We start from the raw sequence: 26,201 nt of genomic DNA, 5'->3' as shown, positions 1-26,201 counted from the left end.
GACAATGGAGACACGATGATGCAAAACCTATGGGATGCAACAAAAGCAGTTCTAAGAGGGAAGTTTATAGCAATACAGTCCTACCTTAAGAAACAGGAAACATCTCAGATAAACAATCTAACCTTGGACCTAAAGCAATTAGAGAAAGAAGAAGAAAAAAAACCCAAAGTTAGCAAAATGCAAGAAATCATAAAGATCAGATCAGAAATAAATTAAAAAGAAATGAAGGAAACAAGTGCAAAGATCAACAAAACTAAAAGCTGGTTCTTTGAGAAGATAAACAAAATTGATAAACCATTAGCCAGACTCATCAAGTAAAAAAGGGAGAAGACTCAAATCAATAGAATTAGAAATGAAAAAGGAGAAGTAACAACTGACATAGCAGAAATACCAAACATCATGAGAGATTACTACAAGCAACTCTATGCCAATAAAATGGACAACCTGGAAGAAATGGACAAATTCTTAGAAATGCACAACCTGCCAAGACTGAACCAGGAAGAAATAGAAAATATGAACAGACCAATCACGAGCACTGAAATTGAAACTGTGATTAAAAATTTTCCAACAAACGCACGCCCAGGACTAGACGGCTTCACAGGCAAATTCTATGAAACATTTAGAGAAGAGCTAACACCTATCCTTCTCAAACTCTTCCAAAATATAGCAGAGGGAGGAACACTCCCAAACTCATTCTACGAGGCCACCATCATCCTGATACCAAAACCAGACCAAGATGTCACAAAGAAAGAAAACTACAGGCCAATATCACTGATGAACATAGATGCAAAAATCCTCAACAAAATACTAGCAAACAGAATCCGACAACACACTAAAAGGATCATACACCATGATAAAGTGGGGTTTATTCCAGGAATGCAAGGATTCTTCAATATACGCAAATCAACCAACGTGATACACCATATTAACAAATAGAAGGAGAAAAACCATATGATCATCTCAACAGATGCAGAGAAAGCTTTCGAGAAAATTCAACACCCATTTATGATAAAAACCCTGCAGAAAGTAGGCATAGAGGGAACTTTCCACAACATAATAAAGGCCATATATGACAAACCAACAGCCAACATCGTCCTCAATGGTGAAAAACTGAAACCATTTCCACTAAGATCAGGAACAAGACAAGGTTGCCCACTCTCACCACTATTATTCAACATAGTTTTGGAAGTTTTAGCCACAGAAATCAGAGAAGAATTAGGAAATAAAAGGAATCCAAATCGGAAAAGAAGTAAATCTGTCACTGTTTGCAGATGACATAATACTCTACAGAAAGAATGCTAAAGATGGTACCAGAAAAATACTAGAGCTAATCAATGAATTTGGTAAAGTAGCAGGATACAAAATTAATGCACAGAAATCTCTGGCATTACACTCTGGCATACACTAATGATGAAAAATCTGAAAGTGAAATCAAGAAAACACTCCCATTTACCATTGCAACAAAAAGAATAAAATACCTAGGAATAAACCTACCTAAGGAGACAAAAGACCTGTATGAAGAAAATTAAAAGACACTGATGAAAGAAATTAAAGATGATACAAATAGATGGAGAGATATACCATGTTCTTGGATTGGAAGAATCAACATTGTGAAAATGACTATACTACCCAAAGCAATCTACAGATCCAATTCAATCCCTATCAAACTACCATTGGCATTTTTCTCAGAACTACAACAAAAAACTTCACAATTTGTATGGAAACACAAAAGACCCCGAATAGTCAAACCAATCTTGAGAACGAAAAACGGAGTTGGAGGATTCAGGCTCCCTGACTTCAGACTATACTACAAAGCTACAGTAATCAAGACAGTATGGTACTGGCACAAAAACAGAAAGATAGATCAATGGAACAGGATAGAGAGCCCAGAGATAAACCCATGCACATATGGTCACCTTGTCTTTGATGAAGGAGGCAGGAATGTACAGTGTGGAAAGGACAGCTTCTTCAATAAGTGGTGCTAGGAAAACTGTACAGGTACACGTAAAAGTATGAGAGTAGAACACTCTCTAACGCCATACACAAAAATAAGCTCAAAATGGATTAAAGACCTAAATGTAAGGCCAGAAGCTCTCAAACTCTTAGAGGAAAACATAGGCAGGACACTCTATGACATAAATCACAGCAAGATCCTTTTTCACCCATCTCCTAGAGAAATGGAAATAAAAACAAAAATAAAGAAATGGGACCTAATGAAACTTCAAAGCTTTTGCACAGCAAAGGTAACCATAAACAAGACCAAAAGACAACTCTCAGAATGGGAGAAAATATTTGCAAATGAAGCAACTGACAAAGGATTAATCTCCAAAATTTACAAGCAGCTCATGCAGCTCAATAATAAAAAAACAAACAACCGAATCCAAAAATGGGCAGATGACCTAAATAGACATTTCTCCAAAGAAGATATACAGATTGGCAACAAATACATGAAAGAATGCTCAACATCAATAATCATTAGAGAAATGCACATCAAAACTACAATGAGATATCATCTCACACCAGTCAGAATGGTCATCATCAGAAAATCTAGAAACAATAAATGCTGGAGAGGGTGTGGGGAAAAGGGAACACTCTTGCAGTGCTGGTGGGAATGTGAATTGGTACAGCCACTATGGAGAACAGTATGGAGGTTCCTTAAACAAGTAAAATAGAACTACCATATGACCCAGCAATCCCAGTACTGGGCATATACCCCGAGAAAACCATAATTCAAAAAGAGTCATGTACCAAAATGTTCATTGCAGCTCTATTTACAATAGCCAGGACATGGAAGCAACCTAAGTGTCCATCATCGGATGAATGGAATAAGAAGATGTGGCACATATATACAATGGAATATTACTGAGCCATAAAAAGAAACGAAATTGAGTTATTTGTAGTGAGGTGGATGGACCTAGAAGCTGTCATACAGAGTGAAGTAAGTCAGAAAGAGAAAGACAAATACCGTATGCTAACACATATATGGAATCTGCAAAAGAAAAAAATGTCATGAAGAACCCAGGGGTAAGACAGGAATAAAGACACAGACCTAACAGAGAATGGACTTGAGGATATGGGGCGGCGGAAGTTTAAGCTGTGACAAAGTGAGAGAGTGGCATGGACATATATACACTACCAAACATAAAATAGATAGCTAGTGGGAAGCAGCCGCATAGCACAGGGAGATCAGCTCGGTGCTTTGTGACCACCTAGAGGGGTGGGATAGGGAGCGTGGGAAGCAGGGAGACGCACGAGGGAAGAGATATGGGAACATATGTATATGTATAACTGATTCACTTTGTTATAAAGCATAAACTAACACACCGTTGTAAAGCAATTATACTCCAATAAAGATGTTAAAAAAATAAAACTGTCACTGTTTGCATGATACTATACATCAAAAATCCCAAAGATGCTATCAGAAAACTAATAGAACTAATCAATGAATTTGGTAAAGTTGCAGGTCACAAAACTCATACATAGAAAGCTGTTGCATTTCTATATACTAAAGACAAAGATCAGAAAGAGATTTTAACAAAACAATCCCATTTACCATTGTATCAAAAAAGAATAAAATATCTAGGAATAAACCTACCTAAGGAGACAAAAGACATGAAGTCTGAAAACTCTAAGACACTGATGAATGAAACTGAAGACACTGCAAACCATTGGAAAAAGAGACCGTGTTCTTGCATTGGAAGAATCAATGTGGTCAAAATGACTATACTGTCCAAGGCAATCTACAGATTCAATGTAATTCCTATCAAATTATCAATGGCATTTTTCAAAGAATTAGAACAAAAAATTTTAAAATTTGTATGGAAACAGAAAAGCCCATGTATAGCCAAAACAATCCCAAGAAAGACAAACGGTGCTGGGAGAATCAGGCTATCTGACTTCAGACTGTACTACAAAGCTACAGTCATCAAAACAGTATGGTACTGTCACAAAAACACAGAAATATAGATCAATGGGACAGGATAGAAAGTACAGAGATAAACCACACACCTATATTCACCTAATCTATGACAAAGGAGGCAAGAATACACAATGGAGGAATTCTCAATAAGAGACACTGGGAAAACTGGACAACTAGATGTAAAAGAATGAAATTAGAACATTCTCTAACACCATACACAAAAATAAATCCAAATGCATTAAAGACCTAAATGTAACACCAGATACTATAAAACTCTTAGAGAAAAACATGGGCAGAACACTCTCTGACATAAATGGCAGCAACGGCTTTTTTGATCCACCTCTGAAAGTTATGAAAATAAAAACAAAAATAAATGTGATCTAATTAAACATAAGAGCTTTTGCACAGCAAAGGAAACCATAAACAAAACGAAAAGAAAACCCATAGAATGGGAGAAAATATCTACAAACGAAGCAACGGACAAGGGATTAATCTCCAAAGTATACAAAGAGCTCATACAGCTCAGTATCAAAAAAACAAACCCATTTAAAAAATGGGCCAAAGATCTGAACAGGTATTTCTCCAAAGAAGACATACAAATGACCAAGAGACAGATGAAAAGTTGCTCAACATCACTTATTATTAGAGAAATGCAAACCAAAAGTACAATGAGGTACCACCTCACATGGGTCAGAATGGCCATCATTAAAAAATTTAGAAAGAAGAAATGCTGGAGAGGGTGTGGAGAAAACGGAACCCTCTTGCACTGCTGGTGGGAATGTAAACCGGTACAGCCACTATGGAGAACAGTATGAAGATTCCTTAAAAAACTAAAAATAAAGCTACCATAGGATCCAGCAATCCCATTCCTGGGCATATACCCAGAGAAAACCATAATTCGAAAAGATACATGCACCCCAATGTTCACTGCATTACTATTTACAACAGCCAGGACATGGAAGCAACCAAAATATCCATAAATGGAGGAATGGGTAAGGAAGAGGTGGTTCATATATACAATGGAATATTACTCAGCCATAAGAAAGAATGAAATAATGCCACTTTCAGCGACATGGTTGGATCTAGAGTTTGTCATACTGAGTGAAGTAAGTCAGACAGAGAAAACAATATCATATGATATCATTTATATGTGGAATCTAAAGAAATGGTACAAATGAACCCATTTACAAAATAGAAGTTGAGTCACAGATGTCGAAAATAAACTTGTGGTTATCAGGGTGTAAGGGAGGGAAAGGGATAAATTGGGAGAATCAAATTTGACATGTATATACCATATATAGAACAGATAAATAATAAGAACCTGAAGAAGAGCACAAGGAACTCTATTCAGTACTTTATAATGACCTATGTGGGAACAGAATCTAAAAAAGAGTGGATATATGTATATGCATAACTGACTCTGCTTTACAGCAGAAACTAACACAACATTGTAAATCAACTATACTCCAATTAAAAAATGCAAAAAAAATAAGAAGAATGAAAAACTGATGTAACCAAAAGCTCGTTCTTTGAGAAAAATCAATAAAATTGATACATCTCTAGCCAGATTATTCAGAAAAAGAAAGCAAGAGGATGCAAATAACCAATATCAGGAATGAGAGAGGTAACATCATTACAGTTTCTACAGATACTGAAAAGATCCCAAGGGAGTATTATAAACAACTTTATGTTCATAAAATCAACAACTTATATGAAGTGAACAAATTCCTTGAAAGGTTCAAATTCAAAGGTTACTCAAGAAGAAATAGGTAACTTGAATATCCTATATCTATCAAGGAAATTGAATTTGTCATCAAAAACCTTTCAACAAGAAAACTGGGACCAGATGGTTCACTGGTGAATATGTCTGTAGATACATGTAGAAATTCTAAAAATTTTAGAAATGAATGCCTTCACTCCTTTTCAATAATATTTGCTATCTATAATCTTGGTAATTTCCTCAAATGTCAAGTTACACTGTCTTAATCATTCAGTAGCATCTCTAATTCAAAGAAAAGTAGCAAGAGATAGGGAAAATAACCAAGTATATTTATTAATTCAACTAAAACCCAAAGATGTCACTCTAAATATACAGAATAGAGTTAACAGAACTAGTGTTATTTGAACAAACAGTGGGTAATACTAAGTAATTTCATTTTCATTAACAAGTTTTTAAAAATCAAGTAATACTATATTACCACAAAGCTCTTTGTGCTAGGTAGTCTCCAAAAATGGCAGACACTAATTCCTACAGCCCCGACTCCCTGTATGTACATGCCATTCCTCCCATGAAGAAGTGAAGTCAACTTTCCCTCTCCCTGGGCTGGCTTTGTGTCCAGCTTTAAACACAAAATACCATCAAAGTGATAGAGTGCCAGTTCCGGACTTAGCCTTTAAGTCTGGGAGCGTATGCTTTCTCCCTCTTGGAAAAGTTTCATTCTTAAAAGTCAGCTCTCATGCTGTAAGGAAGTCCAGGCTATCTGCTGAAGAGAAAGGCCATATGGAGAGGCCCTGGAATATGAGACATCATATGAAGAGAGAGCTCACTGGAGGAGAACCAAAAATCCAGACATGGGAGAACGGCTTTCATGGATTTTCCAGCCCAGTCCATGTGCCAGCTGAATGCAGCTGCTTGAAAAGTCCAACTGAGACCACCAGAATTGCCCAGGCAAACCACAAAATCAGAAGAAATTATATACTGTCATTGTTTTAAGATATTAAACTTGGGAACTTTACTTCACAGCAGTGAAGAACTGAGAGACATTATTCTCATAAATAAGGCATAATGTTATTTTTATTGCTCACAACTTCATTTGAACAGTAATCACCTAATTTTATATCTAAAAACACTGGAAAATGATACTTGCTGTGTCCCATTACTAAATATCATATAAACTGAAAATGAATTCTGGGGATAAAAATTAGAAAATAAGCTGTAAATTTCTTTATGACATTTTCACATGAAAAGCAATATATAATAATGAAGTAGTACTATATTCTTTAAGGATTGTAATTCTTAGGAACAAGGAGGTTTTAAAAAAGGATGACAGACTTAACGCTAAATTTCATAGCTTCTGTCAGTACGTCAATCTTAAAAAAAAAAGAGGAATTTACATGGAAACTTATATTACTAAAAAAAATTTACATTACTATATAAAATTTATATTACTATATGATAAAATCAGAAACATTTATCATATCTCTTTTGATAAAACTTTGGAAAATTTTAAAATTATCTTTGATACCAAATGTTCATCTTCAGTGCGGTATACACGGTGATTATCTAGTCTTTACAAATGAAATGTAAACTATTTTCCTCTTTTGGACGGTGTTAAGGGAAAAGACACAATAAGATTTTAATTAAAAATAAGAGCATAACATACTATTTACAATAGCCAAGATATAGAAGCAAACTAAGTGTCCATCAACACATGAATGGATAAAGATATGATACACACACACACACACACACACACACACACACACACACACACCACAATGGAATATTACTCAGCCATGATAAAAGAACAAAATAATGCCATTTGCAACAACGTGGATGGACCAAGAGATTATCATACTAAGTGAAGGTAAGTCAGAGAAATACAAATATTACATCACTTATATGTGGAAACTTTTTAAAAAGTACAAATGAATTATTTCCAAAACAGAAACAGACTCACAGACATAGAAAACAATCTATGGTTACCAAAGGGGAAACCAACACAAATTGTAAATCAACTAACACAATACCGTATATCAGCTACACTTCAATAAAATAGTTTAAAAATAAGAGCTGAAACTAGTGCAATATTATAAATCAACAATATTTCAATAAAAAAATTTTTTTAAGAGCATAAGACACTCTCCAGAAAAATTAACCCTCTAAAACCCAAACCTAAGAATTTATTAGGGAAATATTTTACAGAGTTATACTCTTTCTTTTACATAATCTCTCACATATCAACGTGGCTGTTTTAGGTTAAGAGATGCATGTGCATATACAAAAAGTATACTTAATAAGTATATTCAAATCACACACACTAGAATGTAAGAAAAAGATTTTCTAGCCCCCAAATTAGGTTACAAATATTTATATATAATTGAAGAGGAATACAAGGAAAAAAATACAATGGTTTTAGCATATTTGGTCAAAAAAGATTAATTCCACATATATTTACAATGTAAGAGATAAACCAAATAAGGCCCATGGAGTGAAAGGAGGCTTTCAAGAAGTTCACCTCTCTTCCCGCTTCCTCTAGTGCTTTTGCCCAAGGAAGAGGAAGCTCTAATCTTATTAGTCAACTTCTACAACACTGATTATGCTGCTCCTCCCTCTGAGTAGGAAGTGAGAGATCACTTGATTTCAGCAGGTCTGTTCTTTTATTCCTCTCCTCTGTATGCTAGCCATTGTTATCAGTTATGGTAGTCAGGCAGTAAGTAAGAAAATTCCAAGAACTGGAATCAGACATAATGGGAATATAGGAGGTACTGATTATACTTCTTACCTAAGTCATGAGATGATAAACAGCTGCTCCCAGAGAGGCCTACATTGGTTACTTGAAAACTAAGCAGAATTTTTATTCCCATTTGACTGTTAATCCTTTTATGCTGTGCCGCTTCACATACATGACAGGGTATAGATAATGGCAGCTTGGCAGACCAAGATTAAGCATTCCTGCATCCTCTAGTCCAGCAGATCCCAACCTTCATTTTTGTGTAATTATTTCGTGGAAGACAATTTTAACACGGACTGAGGGTGGGAGGGATGGTTGAGGCAGTAATGCAAGCGATGGGGAGCAATGGGGAGCGACACATGAAGCTTCGCTCGCTCACCCGCTGCTCACCTCCTGCTGTGCGGCCTGGCGGGGGCGGGGGTGTGTGTGGATGAGTGGGGGTTGGGGACCACTGCTCTAATCAAATTCCTTTGAAAAATCATCTTTAATTTAAACAAAGATTAGCACTTGAATCTCGTTGCAAGGCCTTTGCCTCTTCTCTCCACCACCAGTATCCTTCCCTCTCCAAGAGTTTCAAGCTGTAGAGCAGACACTATGGTAATACTCTACCACATCTGTCTGATCAATGTAACAGAGACCAGTTAAGACAATTCTCAGCATAGCTACCATAATCAGTAGGTATTCTCTTCATCCTAGTGCCCATTTGTCAAAAAGTGAACAAAGAAGAAAATATATTCTGTAAATTATGAGAAGGATATTCATTTTTTTAAAACATCTTTATTGGAGTATAATTGCTTTACAATGGTGTGTTAATTTCTGCTATATAACAAAGTGAATCAGCTTTACATAAATATACATCCCCATATCTCTTCCCTCTTGTGTCTCCCTCCCACCCGCCCTATGCCCCCTGCAAGTGGACACAAAGCACCAAGCTGATCTCCCTGTGCTATGTGGCTGCTTCCCACTAGCTAGCTATTTTACATTTGGTAGTATATATATGTCCATGCCACTCTCTCATTCGTCCCAGCTTACCCTTCCCCTTCCCCGTTTCCTCAAGCCCATTATTTACGTCTGTGTCTTTATTCCTTCCCATCCTGCCCCTAGGTTATACAGAACCATTTTTTAATTTTTTTTTTTAGATTCCATATACATGTGTTAGCATATGGTATTTGTTTTCTCTTTCTGTCTTACTTTCTTACTTCACTCTTGTATGACATATTCTAGGTCCAACAAGCTCACTACAAATAACTCAATTTCGTTTCTTTTTATGGCTGAGTAATATTCCATTGTATATATTTGTCACATCTTCTTTATCCATTCATCTGTCGATGGACACTTAGGTTGCTTCCATGTCTTGGCTATTGTAAATAGAGCTGCAATGAACATTTTGGTACATGACTCTTTTTGAATTATGGTGTTCTCAGGGTATATGCCCAGTAGTGGGATTGCTGGGTCAAATGGTAGTTCTATTTTTAGTTTTTTAAGGAACCTCCATACTGTTCACCATACTGGCTCTATCAATTTACATTCTCACCAGCAGTGCAAAACGGTTCCCTTTTCTCCACACCCACACCCTCTCCAGCATTTACTGTTTGTAGAATTTTTGATGATGGCCATTCTGACTACTGTAAGGTGATACCTCATTGTGATTTTTATTTGCATTTCCTAATGATTAGTGATACTGAGAATCCTTTCATGTGTTTGCTGGCAATCTGTATATCTCCTTTGGAGAAATGTCTATTTAGGTCTTCTGCCCATTTTTGGATTGGGTTGTTTGTTTTTTTGATATTGAGCTGCATGAGCTGCCTGTGTATTTTGCAGATTAATCCTTTGTCATCTTCGTTTGCAAATATTTTCTCCCATTCTGAGGGCTGTCTTTTCATCTTGTTTATGTTTTCCTTTGTTTTGCATAAGTTTTAAGTTTCATTAGGTCCCATTTTTTTATTTTTGTTTTTATTTCCATTTCTCTGCGAGGTGGGTCAAAAAAGATCTTGCTGTGATGTATGTCTTAGAGTGTTCTTCCTGTTTTCCTCCAAGAGTTTGATAGTGCCTGGCCTTACATTTAGGTCTTTACTCCATTTTGAGTTCATTTTTGTGTAAGGTATTAAGGAGTGTTCTAATTTCATTCTTTTACATGTACCTTCCAGTTTTCCCAACACCACTTATTGAAGAGGCTGTTTTTTCTCCATTGTATATTCTTACCTCCTTTATCAAGATAAGGTGACCATTTGTGTGTGGGTTTATCTCTGGGCTTTCTATCCTGTTCCATTGACCTATATTTCTGTTTTTGTGCCAGTACCATACTGCCTTGATTACTGTAGCTTTGTAGTAGTGTCTGAAGTCAGGGAACTCGATTCCTCCAGCTCCGGGTTTCTTTCTCAAGATTGTTTTGGCTATTTGGGGTCTTTTGTGTTTTCATACAAATTGTGAAATGTTTTGTACTAGTTCTGTGAAAAATGCCATTCGTAGTTTGATAGGGTTTGCACTGAATCTGTAGATTGCTTTGGGTAGTATAGTCATTTTCACAATGTTGATTCTTCCAATCCAAGAACATGGTATATCTCTCCATCTGTTTGTATTTAATTTATTTCATCAGTGTCTTATAGTTTTCTGCATACACGTCTTTTGTCTCCTTAGGTAGGTTTATTCCTAGGTATTTCATTCTTTTTGTTGCAGTGGTAAATGGGAGTGTTTCCTTAATTTCTCCTTCATATTTTTCATCATTAGTGTATAGGAATGCAGGAGATTTCTGTGCATTAATTTTATATCCTGCTACTTTACCAAATTCATTGATTAGCTCTAGTAGTTTTTTGGTAGCATCTCTGGGATTCTCTATGTATAGTATCATGTCAACTGCAAACAGTGAGAGTTTTACTTCTTCTTTTCTGATTTGGATTCATTTTTTTTTCTTCTCTGATTGCTGTGGCTAAAACTTCCAAAACTATGTTGAATTATAGTGGTGAGAGGGGCAACCTTGTCTTGTTCTAGATCTTAGTGGAAATGGTTTCAGTTTTTCACCAGTGAGAACAAAGTTGGCTGTGGCATACATGGTCTTTATTATGTTGAGGTAAGTTCCCTCTATGCTTACTTTCTGGAGAGTTTTTATCATTAATCAATTATCAAAAGTTCAAAATTTTGAATTTTGTCAAAAGCTTTTTCTTGTGAAAGCTTTTATCGAGATGATCATATGGTTTTTCTCCTTCAATTTGTTAATATGGTGTATCACATTGATTGATTTGTGTAAATTGAAAAATCCTTGCGTTCCTGGGATAAACCCCACTTGATCATAGTGTATGATCATTTTAATGTGCTGTTGGATTCTGTTTGCTAGTTTTTTTTTGAGGATTTATGCATCTATGTTCATCAGTGATATTGGCCTGTAGTTTCCTTTTCTTGTGACATCTTTGTCTGGTTTTGCTATCAGGGTGATGGTGGCCTCATAGAATGAGTTTGGGAGTGTTCCTCCCTCTGCTATATTTTGGAAGAGTTTGAGAAGGATAGGTGTTAGCTCTTCTCTAAATGTTTGATAGAATTCGCCTGTGAAGCCATCTGGTCCTGGGCTTTTGTTTGTTGGAAGATTTTTAAATCACAGTTTCAATTTCAGTGCTTGTGATCAGTCTGTTCATTTTTTCTATTTCTTCCTGGTTCAGTCTCAGAAGGTTGTGCTTTTAAAGAATTTGTCCATTTTTTCCAGGTTGCCCATTTTACTGGCATAGAGTTGCTTGTAGTCATCCCTCATGATCCTTTGTATTTCTGCTGTGTCAGTTGTTATGTCTCCTTTTTCATTTCTAATTCTATTGATTTGAGTCTTCTCCCTTTTTCTCTTGATGAGTCTGGCTAATGGTTTATTAATTTTGTTTATGTTCTCAAAGAACCAGCTCTTAGTTTTTTTGATCTTAGCTATTGTTTCCTTCATTTCTTTTTCATTTATTTCTGATCTGATCTTTATGATTTCTTTCCTTCTTCTAAATTTGGGTTTTTTTTGTTCTTCTTTCTCTAACTGCTTCAGGTGTAAGGTTAGGTTGTTTATTTGAGATGTTTCTTGTTTTTTGAGGTAGGTATTGCTATAAACTTCCCTCTTAGAACTGCTTTTGCTGAATTCCTTAGGTTTTGGGTCCTCGTGTTTTCATTGTCATTTGTTTCTAGGTATTTTTTGATTTCCTCTTTGATTTCTTCAGTGATATCTTGGTTATTTAGTAGTATTGTTTAGCCTCCATGTATTTGTATTTTTCACAGATTTTTTTCTTGTAATTGATATTTAGTCTCATAGCGTTGTGGTCAGAAAAGATACATGATATGATTTCAATTTTCTTGAATTTGCCAAGGCTTGATTTGTGACCAAGATATAATCTATCCTGGAGAATGTTCCATGAACACTTGAGAAGAAAGTGTATTCTGTTGTTTTTGGATGGAATGTCCACATCTGCTGGTGTGTTTTGGGGTGTCTGTGACTTTATTATGATTTTATGCAGCCTTCCCACTAATGGGTAGGGTTGTGTTCCTGTCTTGCTAGTTGTTTGGCATAGGGTGCCCAGCACTGTAGCTTGCTGGTTGTTGAGTGTAGCTGGCTCTTCCTGTTGAGGTGGAGATCTCTGAGAGAGCTTTCGCCATTTGATATTACATGGGGCCGGGAGGTCTCTGGTGGACGAATGTCCTGAACTCGGCTCTCCCACCTCAGAGGCTCAGGCTTGACACCTGGACGGAGCACCAAGACCCTGTTAGCCACACAGCCATGTATGTGGGGAGTTTCTTGCCTTTTGGGAAGTCTGAGGTCTTCTGCCAGCGTTCAGTACATGTTCTGTAGGAGCTGTTCCTCATGTAAATGTATTTTTGATGTATTCGTGGGGAGGAAGGTGAGCTACATGCCTTACTCCTCCGCCATCCTGAAGCTATCTCTCAGAGAAGGATATTCTTATCTGAAAATATTTGTGTTTACAATCTAAAATTTAAAGTAATCTGAACTTGTACATTCTTTTTATAACTGAAATTCATAAAGGATATATAGCTGACTCTTGAACAACATGGGTTTGAGTTCTGTGGATCCATTTACATGTGGATTTTTTTCTACTCATTTTTTTTGATCCACTGTTGGTTGAATCCTCAAATGCAGAGCCACAGATACAAAACAAGAGTGCATATGGAGGAAATGTTGCATCAGAGGAACCACAGATAGGGAGAACTGGGACACAGAGGGCCGACTATAACTTATTTTAACTATAACTTAATTTTAACTGTGCAGAGGGCAGCTCACCAAGCTTCTGTGTTGTTCATGTGTCAACTGTAGTTTTAGAGTCATCTTAAGGAAGTGATAGTAATATTTCACCCTTTTGAACCAAGTTATTACGATTGTTATAGCATAGTTAGTGATACAAATGTTCTTTTTCTGGACTTTTTGTTATTTCAAACTTTTTATACTATTTCATATTAAATAAAAATTTTAAATTACAATGGAAATAAGATATAGGCTAAATAAGACAATAGACCCCGACCTCCCAAATTCAAAATACTTCTATCAATTTTTCATTTTGGAGGCTTACTTTCAACAAGAGAATTCTAGGAGACTCCAGTTTAAAAATGTGTGAATGTTTAATTATCTTTATGTGGATAAAGTAGAATACTAGCTAATAATAGCTAATATTCATTGAGCACTTAGTATACACGTACTTCACATATATTCCAAACTATATGTTAATCCTCACAACTCTATGAGGTAAGTACCACTGTTATCTTCCTTTTATAGATGAAGGGACTAAAGGACAGAAAGATTAAGGGACTTTCCCCACAATTACACACACTGTAGACCCAGGACATGAACTCAAGCTGTAGGACAACAAAAACCTCACTTTCTACCAGTATTCTATAATATTAAAATTCTACTGATTTTTCCAAGGGTGCTCTAATATAAAATGAAATTAACTAATATTCAAGCACTGTGTAAATGCAACAATTTGACATACTATTTTGAGAAACAGAGTACAAATATAAGAGAGCCTATCTGTATAATTTTGTTTCTAATATAGTTCGTTTATGTTATGACTATAACAATTATAGAGATTATAGAAGCTCAAGATATGTGAATCAAAAAAAAGTAAACTGCATACTGAAGTTGCATAGTGTGTAAAGTCATTATATGCTTGAATAAGATATTTAACTTCTTTAAATATCATAGGACTCAACTGTAAAATGGGATAACAGTACCTACCTCATATGATTCCTATGAGGATCAAATGAGATAACACATATAAAAGTACTGCTCAGAGCCTAGCACAAAATAAGCATATAATAAATCTTTATAAGTGATAATTAGTGAAGGTGATAAATTCTAAGATAATCAACACTGGTAAAAAAACAGGAAAACGTATTATGCTTTAATAATTATTTACAACCTGCCTTAACAGAAAAAAAAGGATCTTCCATAGTTTTCCATTTTTATATCTTTCAAAATGGTTGTCTCTCTTCATTCAAAGTTCTTCTGCAAATTTTCATATTCATTTCCAAAATTCTTACATCTATCAGTAACAGTATTTCTAGTTAGAGTGTTATAAACTTCCCACTTTCAACCTCTAACTGCCTAAACAGCATCTTACTATTAATCTTTCTTATTAAGAAGTTCTGCAGCAGTCTAGCTTGTTACTGAACAAGGTAGTTTATTACTCAAAGGGTGACAATAATCAGGATATGACTTTAAATTTATAAGCATAGTCAAATTTCAAATTAATTGTGTACATGTGCATATACATGAGCAAAAGAAGCTTTTTTCTCTCTGAGAAGGTGGGTAAAGCTAGATTGTATTTTTCTCTTTGCAGTACCTGAGGAACAAGGGCAGAGCGTTGTTAAGGTGATTCAAAAGAAAACAGGGATAAAATTCAACTAACAAATAGAGGATTATTCTTCAAGGAAGACATACAGGGTTCTCAGACATTTGGCCAAGATCAAGTATAGAATATTATTCTAATTAGAATAGAAATTTCAGGTAAGGAAAGGATGATTAACTAAATCTAAGTTGTAACTGTAAAGCTCAGCAAGTTCCCATGGTTAGCACATAGGAAAAAGAGGATTTGAACTCAGGAAGTTTAACTCCAAAGAGTTCTTAATCACTGTGCTAATACCAAATTACATGGATCATTACCTTAAGAATTAGCGTTTTCCTACCTGAAGATTAATTTAAAATCTATTATAACAAATATATTCTAACATTAAAAATGGCATGTTCATCTATTTTGAATACTTTTACCCTTAATCTTAAAATACCACTTTTTACATAGGGAGTTGCTTTGCAATTTTCTATAGCAATGAAAAACATAATTTATAATTTTCATAAATATATAAATTGGCAATTATTATTCTGGAGCACTGAGGGAAGAAAAAATCTATTTCTCTCATTGGCTCAGAAGCAGCCACTAAAATAAAAAGCTATAATTTCCAAGACTGTTTGCTTTCCTGCTGACATTAGTGAGGCTGGGGCACAAAGCAGGAAGTATACCAGAGCCATTTCACCTTCTGCTTTCAGAACACAGAATGCCAAATAGAAAAGGACCATACTAGGGAAAACACTTTATTTCCAAGTTTCTAAAATAGTATTAAAAACAATAAGGGAAAAATGCAAATTATAAAGTAGTATGATGGCACATCAATCACAACTTCCTAACAGCCCTTTCAGCATTCAGTGGTAATTGCTGAAACACTGAAATAAAGTGATGTTTCAATTATTTCGTTTTAAACAATGACAGGTTTAAGATTCACCTGATTAAAAACCATCCACACCAATATAATAGCATATCGTAAGATAATTGGCTAACAGTTTTTGCAAATGGCAGTTGTTAACATATTTATTCTACACATATAAATGTTGTGCTGAGGAGGGGAGTAAGATGTTCTTTTCTACCTTTCTTTTATGATGGGTTGTAGAAGCATCCATCTCTTCCTCTCCTATATTATCAATTTGTGAAGTTGGACTACAATTCATTCTCTCCTCTTCTTGCCTCTGGAGTCTGTCTGCTACAGCCTGGATAGCTTCTGTCCATTCTTCCCTACAAAAACAAGAAAAAATTCCCATTAATAAAGAATCGTAATGATGCAAATATTTCTCTTTTATAAAATATAAAATCAACACAACGTCTATTCCAGAGTAATACATAAGCCCCATCTTTACTTCAAGATATACTAGCATTTATTTGGAGGTATATTAACAAAGAAGAAGGAGGAGGAGGAGGGGGAGGAGAAGGGGAGACGGAGAAGACAATTGTAAGAAAACTGACTAAAAATCCTTTAAAGTACGGTTAAATTTTAATTCTCTGCACACATCTTATCTATAAAGTATATGAACTCCCAAAACTTTGCCACATTTTTAAAATGTATTGTTTAGCCATTGTAAGTCCATCACTGACATACTCAGTTTTTTTATTATGGTCCAACAGATGTTCCAAGAAAAAGCTTTCAAAGGCAAAAACTGTTCCCAGATCATAGGTAAGTTTCTGTTTTAAAAAATGATAGGCACAGTTTGTAGCTTAAATAATAAATCTCAGGAGCAGTAGTATGAAGCTTTTACTTTTTGACACTTGTGCTATCAGATAAAGGATCATTTATTTCCATATAAATAAAATCAGTTTGCAGATTTCTTAAGACAAAGTCTGTTAGAATTGCATTAAATCTGTAGGTCAATCTGGAGGAAATTGCCATCTTAATAAACTAAGTCTTCCAATCCATGAACATGGTATAGCTCTCCATTTATTTAGGTCTTCAATTTTCTAATGCAGTGTTTTGTAATTTTCTGTGAAAATGTCTTGCAAATCTTTAATTGAATTTATTTCTAAGTATTCTTTTATGCTATTATGGAAGTTTAATTTTTTTTCATTTTCTAATTTTTCTTGTTAGTATTTAGATACACAATTGCTTTTTCTATGTTGACCTTTTATTCTATAGCCTTAATAATTTCATTTACTATTTCTAACAGCTTTTATTTTTCTGAATTTTCTACAAATATGACCATACTGTCTACAAATAAGAGCAATTTACTTCTTCCTTTCCAGTGTGTTTCCCTTTCATTTCTTTCTCTTGCCTTATAATGCACTAGAACAGACCATCAGTGCAATGTTAAATAAAAGTGGTGACAGCAGACATTCTTTGTTCCACATGTTAAGAGAGAAAATATCAAGCCTTTTACCTTTGAGTATTATTAACCTGTAGTTTGTAGATACTCTTAATCAAGTTGAGTAAGTTCCCTTCCATTCCTAGCCAGCTGAGTGTTTTTGTTATGAAAGAGTGTTGAATTTTTTCAAATGCTTCTTCTGCACCTGTTGAAATGATCATGTAGTTTTCTTTTATCCTATTAATACAGTGAAATTAGTTGAATGATTTTCAGATGTTAATACAACTGAATTCTAGTATAAACTCCATTTAGTCATAATGTATTAACCTTTTTCTTGCATATTTTTTGAATTTGATTTGTCAAACTTTTGTTAAGAAATTTTGCATTGACTATAGTCACAAGTACATTGGGCTACTTCTTCTTTTTTTAAATCAATATTTTTAGTGAACTATAGTTGATTTACAATGCTAATTTTGCTGTATAGCAAAGTAATACAGTTAAATATATATACATGCTTTTTTTAATGTATTCTTTTCCTTTATGGTTTATGATAGGATATTGAACATAGTTCCCTGTGCTATATAGTAGGACTTTGTTGTTTCTCCATTCTATATATAAAAGCTTACATCGGCTAACCCCAACCTGACATTCTATCGCTCCCCCAACTCCCTCTCCCTTGGCAACCACCAGTCTGTTCTCTAGGTCTAAGATTCTGTTTTTGTTTCATAGATAGGTTCATTTGTGTCATATTTTAGATTCCACATATAAGCGATATCATATTTTGTCTTTCTCTTTCTGACTTACTTCACTTAGTATGATAATCTCTAGTTGCATCCGTGTTGCTGCAAATGGCATTATTTTGTTCTTTTCCATGGCTGAGTAGTATTCCATTGTATATATGTACCACATCTTTATTCATTCATCTGTCGATGGGTATTTAGGTTGTTTCTATGTCTTAGCTATTGTGAATACAGCTGCTATGAACATAAGGGCACATGGCTTTCTGAATTATACTTTTTAATTTTTTTTTGGCAGTACATGAGCCTCTCACTGTTGTGGCCTCTCCCATTGTGGAGTACAGGCTCCGGACATGCAGGCTCAGCGGCCATGGCTCATGGGTAGCCACTCCGTGGCATGTGGGATCTTCCCGAACCGGGGCACAAACCCGTGTCCCCTGCATCAGCAGGTGGACTCTCAACCACTACGCCACCAGGGAAGCCCTGAATTATACTTTTGTATGAATATATGCCCAGGAGTGGGATTGCTGGATCATATGCTAATTCTGTTTGTAGATTTCTGAGATACCTCCATACCGTTTTCCACAGTGGCTGCACCAACTTACATCCCCACCAACAATGTAGGAGGGTTCCCTTTCCTCCACACCCTCTCCAGCATTTGTTATTTGTAACTTTTTAATGATGGACATTCTGACTGGTGTGAGGTGGTACCTCATTGCAGTTTTGATTTGCATTCTCTAATAGCAATGTTGAGCATCTTTTCACATGCCTATTGGTCATCTATATTTGTTCTTTGGAGAAATCTCTATTTACGTCTTCTGCCCATTATTTGACTAGGCTGTTTGTTTTGTTGTTGTTATGAGCTGTTTGTATATTTTGGAAATTAAGCTCTTGTTGGTTGCAATATTTGAAAATATTTTCTCCCATTCTTGTAAGTTGTCTTTTCGTTTTGTTTATCATTTCCTATGCTGTGCAAAAGCTTGTAAGTTTGATTAGGTCTCATTTGTTTATTTTTGTTTTTATTTCTATTGCCTTAGGAGACTGACCTAAGAAAACAATGTTAAGATTTATGTCAGAGAATGTTTAGCCTATGATCTCTTCTAGGAGTTTTATGGTGTCATTTCTTATGTTTAAGTCTTTAAGCCATTTTGAGTTTATTTTTGTGTATGGTGAGAGGATGTGTTCTAATTTCATTGATTTATATGTGGCTGTCCAACTTTCACAACACCACTTGCTGAAGAGATTGTCTTTTCCCTGTTGTATATTCTTGCCCCCTTTGTTGAAGATTAATTGACAACTGGTGTGTGGGTTTATTTCTGGGCTCTCTGTACTGTTCCATTGATCCATATGTCTGATTTTGTGCCAATACCACACTGTTTTGATAAATGTAGCTTTGTAGTATTGTCTGAAGTCTGGGAGGGTTATGCCTCCTGCTTTGTTCTTTTTCTTCAGGATTGCTTTGGTCATTCTGGGTCTTTTATGGTTCCATATGAATTTTAGGATTATTTGTTCTAGTTCTGTGAAAAATGTCATGGGTAATTTGATAGGGATTGCATCAAATCTGTAGATTGCTTTGAGTAGTATAGCCATTCTCACAATATTAATTCTTCCAATCCAAGAGCATGGGATATCTTTCCATTTCTTTGAATTATCTTCAATTTCCCTTATTAATGTTTTGTAGTTCTCAGTATATAAGTATTTCACCTCCTTGATCAAATTTATTCATAAGTATTTTATTTTGGGGGGTGCAATTTTTAAAGGTATTTTTTTTATATTCCCTGATAGTTCATCATTGGTGAAAAGAAATGCAACCAATTTCTGTATCTTACTCTTGTATCCTGCTACCTTGTTGAGTTCGTTTATCATTTCTAGTAGTTTTTATGTGGAGTCTTTAGGGTTTTGTATATATATTATCATCTGCATATAATAACAATTTGACCTCTTGTATTCCAGTTTGGATACCTTTTATTTCTTCTTCATGTTTGACTGCCATGGTTAGGACTTCCAATACTATGCTGAATAGAAGAAGTGCGAGTGGGTATCCTTGTCTTGCTCCAGATTTTAGCGGGAAAGCTTTCAGCTTTTCACCACTGAGTATTATATTGGCTATAGGTCTGTCATGAATAACTTTTATTATCTTGAGATATGTTCCCTCTATACCCACTTTTGTAAGAGTTTTAATCATGAATACATGTTGAATTTTGTCAAATGCTTTTTCTGCATCTATTGAGATGGTCATGTGGTTTTTGGCTTTTATGTGGTGTACCACATTGACTGATTTGTGTATGTTGAACCATCCTTGTGAACTTGGGATGAATCCCAATTGGTTATGGTGTATGATCTTTTTATGTGTTGTTGGACTTGGTTTGCTAATATTTTGTTGATATAGTTCTCTCTTCTTATGGTAGCACTGACCATTTTTTGGAATGAGGGTGACACTAGCCTTATAAAATGAGAAGGGAAAGGTTCCCACCTCCATTATTTTATGTAATTAATTGTGTAGGCTTGGTAATATTTCCTCTTCAAATACTTGACAGAAGTAAACAGTGAAGCCATCTGGAATTGGAGTTTTTCTTCAGGAAAAATTTTTTACTCAAACTCAATACTGTTCATTGATATTGAGCTGTTCAAGTTTGCCAATGTTTTCTAGGGGTCAGTATCAGTAATTTGTGTCTTCCCTCTTTTTTCTATTTTTTTCCTAACAATCTTCCAAGACATTTTTTGATTCTATTAAGTATTTCAAAGAACTAACTTTTGTTTATGGATTATTCCCTATTATTTTTCTGCTTTCTATTTAATTGAATTCTACTCTCTATTGTTTCCTTCTTTTGGATTGCTCTGGGATTAATTTACTCTACTTTTCTACTTTCTTAAGATGGAAATTTAATGACTAGAGAACTTTCTTCTTTTCAAATACAAGCATTAGAGGTGATACACTTCTCTCTAAGCACCTTTTTGCATCTATGCTCATCAGTGATATTCGTCTGTAATTTTTTTGTCTGATATCTTTGGTTTTGGTATCAGGGTGATGGTGGCCTCGTTGAACGAGTTTGGGAGTGATCCTCCCTCTGCAATTTTTTGGAAGAGTTTAAGAAGGATAGGTGTTAGCTCTTCTCTAAATATTTGATAGAATTCGCCAGTGAAGTGATCTGGTCCTAGACTTTTGTTTGTTGGAAGATTTTCAATCACAGTTTCAATTTTAGTACCTATGATTGGTCTGTTTATATTTTCTATTTCTTCCTGGTTCAGTCTTGGAAAATTGTACCTTTCCAAGAATTTGTCCATTTCTTCCAGGTTGTCCATTTTATTTGCACATAGTTGCTTATATTAGTCTCATGATCCTTTGTATTTCTGTGGTATCAGTTGTAATTTCTGCTTTTTCATTTCTAACTGTATTGAGTCCTCTCCCTTTTTTTCTTGATGAGTCTGGCTAAAGGTTTATCAATTTTGTTTATCTTCTGAAAGAACCAACTTTTGTTTTTATTGATCTTTGCTATTGTTTTCTTCATTTTTATTTCATTTATTTCTGCTCTGATATTTATGATTTCTTTCCCTTTGCTAATTTTGGGTTTCCTTTGTTCTTCTTTCTCTAGTTGCTTTAGGTGTAAGGTTAGATTGTTTATGTGAGATTTTTCTTGTTTCTTGAGGTGAGATTCAATTGCTACATACTTCCCCCTTAGAAGTGCTTTTCCTGTGTTTTGGAAACAGTTTTGAGTCATTGTGTTTTTGTTGTCATTTGTTTCTATGTACTTTTTTATTTCCTCTTTGATTTCTTCAGTGATCTCTTAGTTTTTTAGCAGCGCACTGTTTAGCCTCCATGTGTTTGTGTTATTTACAGCTTTTTTCCTCTAACTGATTTCTAATCTCATAGCGTTGTGGTCAGAAAAGATACTTGATATGATTTCAATTTCCTTACATTTTCCGAGGCTTGATTTGTGACACAAGATGTGATCTATCTTGGAGAATGTTCCTTGTGAGCTTAAGCAGTATTCTACTGCTTTCGGGTGGAATGTCTTATAAATATCAATTAAATCTATGTGGTCTCTATTGTGTTATTTAAAGCTTCTGTTTCCTTATTTATTTTCTGTCTGGATGATCTGTCCATTGGTGTACATAAGGTGTTAAATTCCACCACTATTATTGTGTTACTGTTGATTTCCCCTTTTATGGCTGTTAGCATTTGCCTTATGTACTGAGGTGCTCTTATGTTGGGTGCATAAATATTTATGATTATTATGTTTTCTCCTTGGATTAATCCCTTGATCATTATGTAGTGTCCTTCCATGTCTCTTGTAACAAGCCTTTATTTTAAAGTCTATTTTATCTGATACGAGTATTGCTACTCCAGCTTTCTTTTGATTTCCATTTGCATGGAATAGCTTTTTCCATATCCTCACTTTCATTCTGTATGTATCCCTAAGTCTGAAGTGGATCTCTTAAAGACAGCATATATGGGTCCTGTTTTTGTATCCATTCAGCCAGTCTGTATCTTTTGGTTGGAGTATTAAATCCATTTACATTCAAGGCGATTATTGGTATGTATGTTCCTATTACCATTTTCTTAATTGTTTGGGGTTTGTTTTTGTGGGTCTTTTTCTTCTCTTGTATTGCCCACCTAGAGAAGTTCCTTTAGCATTTGTTGTAAAGCTGGTTTGGTGGTGCTGAATTATCTTAGCTTTTGTTTGCCTGTAAAGCTTTTGATTTCTCTGTTGAATCTGAATGAGATCCTTGCTGGGTAGAGTAATCTTGGTTGTACGTTTTTCCCTTTCATCACTTTAAATATATCCTGCCACTGCCTTCTGACCTGCAGAGTTTCTGCTGAAAAATCAGCTGATAACCTTATAGGGATTCCCTTGTATTTTATTTGTTGCTTTTCCCTTGCTGTTTTTAATTTTTTTTCTTTGAATTTAATTGTTGTTAGTTTGATTAATATGTGTCTTGGTGTGTTTCTCCTAAGGTTTATCCTATATGGGACTCTCTGTGCTTCCTGGACTTGGGTGGCTACTTCCTTTCCCACGTTAGGGAAGTTTTCAACTATAATTTCTTCAGATATTTTCTCAGACACTTTCTTTTTCTATTCTTCTTCTGGGACCCCTATAATTTGTTATGTTGTTGCATTTAATATTGTCCCAGAGGTCTCTGAGACTGTCCTCAGTTCTTTTCATTCTTTATTCTGCTCCTCAGCAGTTATTTCCACCATTCTATCTTCCAGCTCATTTATCCATTCTTCTGTCTCAGTTATTCTGCTACTGATTCCTTCTAGTGTAGTTTTCATTTCAGTTATTGTGTTGTTATTCACTGTTTGTTTGGTTTTTAGTTCTACTAGGTCTTTGTTAACCATCTCTTGTATTTTCTTGATCCGTGCCTCCATTCTATTTCTGTGACTTTGGATCATCTTTACTATCATTACTCTGTATTCTTTTTCAGGTAGGTTGCCTATTTCCTCTTCTTTTATTTGGTCTTGTAGGTTTTTACCTTGCTCCTCCATCTGTAAAATGTTTTTGTCAACTGTTTTTTTTTTTGATGGGTGGGGCTGTGTTTCTGTCTTACTGGCTGTTTGGCTTGCAGCATCCAGCACTGGAGTTTGCAGGCAGTTGGGTAGAGCTGGGTGTTGGTGCTGAGATGAGGATCTCCAGGAGACCTCGCTCCAATTAAGATTCCCTGGGGTCTGAGCTTCTCTGTTGGTCCAGCTGTTTGGACTCAGTGCTCCCACCACAGGAGCTCAGGCCCAACCTCTGCCCTGGGAGCCAAGATACCACAATCCATGCATCACAGCAGTCATTTCCAGAGAAGCTTTGGGATTACTGGAATATCTGACATGGACTGAAGTGTTATTTAATTAATTTATTTACGTATATCAATTTTAACAGCTTTCTTGGAATATAATTCACATATCACACAAAGTACTCCTTTAATGTGAACAAGTCAGCGATATCTAGTATGTTCACAAAATTGTGCAATCATCACCGTAACTTAAGCACATTTAAGAACATTTTAATCACCCCGATGAGAAACCCTAACTGTAGGCATCTACCAATGTACTTTCTGTCTGTCTGCCTGTTCTAAGCACTTCACATAAATGGAATCATACAATATATTGTTCTTTACGACTGGCTTCTTGTGATTTAACAAAATGTTTTTTGTTTTTTTTTTTGCGGTACACGGGCCTCTCACTGTTGTGGCCTCTCCCGTTGCGGAGCACAGGCTCCGGACGCGCAGGCTCAGCGGCCATGGCTCATGGGCCCAGCCGCTCCGCGGCACGTGGGATCTTCCCAAACCGGCGCACGAACCTGTGTCCTCTGCATCGGCAGGCGGACTCTCAACCACTGCGCCACCAGGGAAGCCCAACAAAATGTTTTTAAGGCTCATCCATGATGTACTTCATTTCTTATCATTTTTGAATAACATTATATTGTAAAAATGTACCATATTTGTTTATCCAATTGTCAGTTCATGGATATTTCTATTGTTTGTACTTTTTGGCAATTATGAATAATGCTACTATGAACATCATATATAAGTTTTTTTGAGTATACATAAGTTTTTATTTCTTTGTGGTATATACTTAGGAGAGGAATTGCTGGGTCATATGGTAACTCTATATTTAACTTTTGAGGACATGCCATATTGTTTTCCAAAGCAGCTGTACCATTTTACACTCCAACCAGCACTGTATGAGGCTTCCAATTTCTCCACACTTGCTATTAGCTGTCTGTTTTATTGTAGCTATTCCAGTGCATGTGAAGTGGTATCTCACTGTGACTTTGATTTTTGTTTTCCTGAAGCTAATGATGTTGAGCACCTTCTCATGTGCTCATGGGCTATTTGTATATCTTCTTTGGAGAAATTTCTATTCAAATCCTTTGCCCATTTTTTAATTGTGTGATTTGTCTTTTGTATTGAGTTGTAAGATTTCTTTGTATATTCTGGATACAAGTCCCTTATAACGTATATGATTTGCAAACATTTTCTCCCATACTATGGGTTGCCTTTTCACTTTCTTGACAGTGTCTTTTAAAGGATAAAAGTTTTAATTTTGATGATTCCAAATTACCTATTTTTGTTTCTTCTCTTGCTTGTGCTTTTTGTATCATACCTAGGAAATCACTGCCTAATCCAAGATTATTAACATTTACATCTATGTTTTCTTCTGAGTGTTTTATAGTTTTAGCTCTTACATTTAGGTTTTTGATCAATTTTTAGTTAATTGCTGTATACAGTGTGAGGTATAGGTCTAAATTCATTTTTTTGCATGTGAACATCCAGTTATCCCAAGACCATTTGTTGAAACATTGTTCTTTGCCATTGAATGGCCTTGGCACCCCTGACAATAATCAATTGACCACAGAGATATGGGTTTGTTTCTGGACTCTCCATTCTATTCCATTATCTGTCTATATACTATCCTTATGTCAGTACAATACTGTCTTGATTATAGTAGCTTTGTAGTGGGTTTTGAAATTGGGAATTGTAAGTACTTGAACTTTGTTCTTCTTTTTCAAGACTTTCAGTCCATTCCAGGACCCTTTTATTTGTTATTGTTAGAATTCTAGGGTCAGATTATTAATTTCTGGGGGGAAAGAGCAGTTCAAATTTTGATAGGGATTTTATTGAATCAGTAGGTCTACTAGGGGAGTATTGCCATCTTAACACTAAGTCTTCCAATCCGTAAATGTGAGGTGCCTTTCCACTTATTTAGATCTTCTTTAATTTCACTCAACAATGTTTTGTGTAGTTTTCAGTGTACAAGTCTTGTATGTCATTTGTTAAATTTATTCCTAAGTATATTATCCTTTTGATGCTATTGTAAATGGAACTGTTTTCTTAATTTCATTTTTGAATTATTCATTGTAAGTGAATAGAAATACAATTGATTTTTGTATATGATCTTGTATTGTAACCTTGTTGAGTTCCTGTATTAGGTCTAATAGTTTTGTGCAGCAGGTGGGGGTTCTTTAGGATTTTCTATACACAGGATTATTTCATCTGCAAATAGAAAAGTT

At 35.3% G+C, this 26,201-nt stretch overlaps 1 protein-coding gene across 4 annotated transcripts in view; it reads right to left on the bottom strand.

Annotated features, from left to right (window-relative positions):
• The window catches only part of AKT3 (AKT serine/threonine kinase 3), a 384,805-nt gene that overhangs the window by 166,390 nt on the left and 192,214 nt on the right, over window positions 1-26,201 (bottom strand). For all 4 annotated transcript variants that reach the window (XM_082834471.1, XM_082834473.1, XM_082834470.1 and 1 more), the window contains exon 5: window positions 16,259-16,403. In XM_082834471.1, the coding sequence (XP_082690597.1) occupies window positions 16,259-16,403 (145 nt within the window). The remainder of the gene's footprint in view (window positions 1-16,258; window positions 16,404-26,201) is intronic.

The sequence above is a fragment of the Leucopleurus acutus genome (genome assembly GCF_964270905.1).
Source record: "Leucopleurus acutus genome assembly, chromosome: 2".
NCBI classification, from domain to species: domain Eukaryota; kingdom Metazoa; phylum Chordata; class Mammalia; order Artiodactyla; family Delphinidae; genus Leucopleurus; species Leucopleurus acutus.
This window is presented reverse-complemented; position numbering and strand designations above follow the sequence as displayed.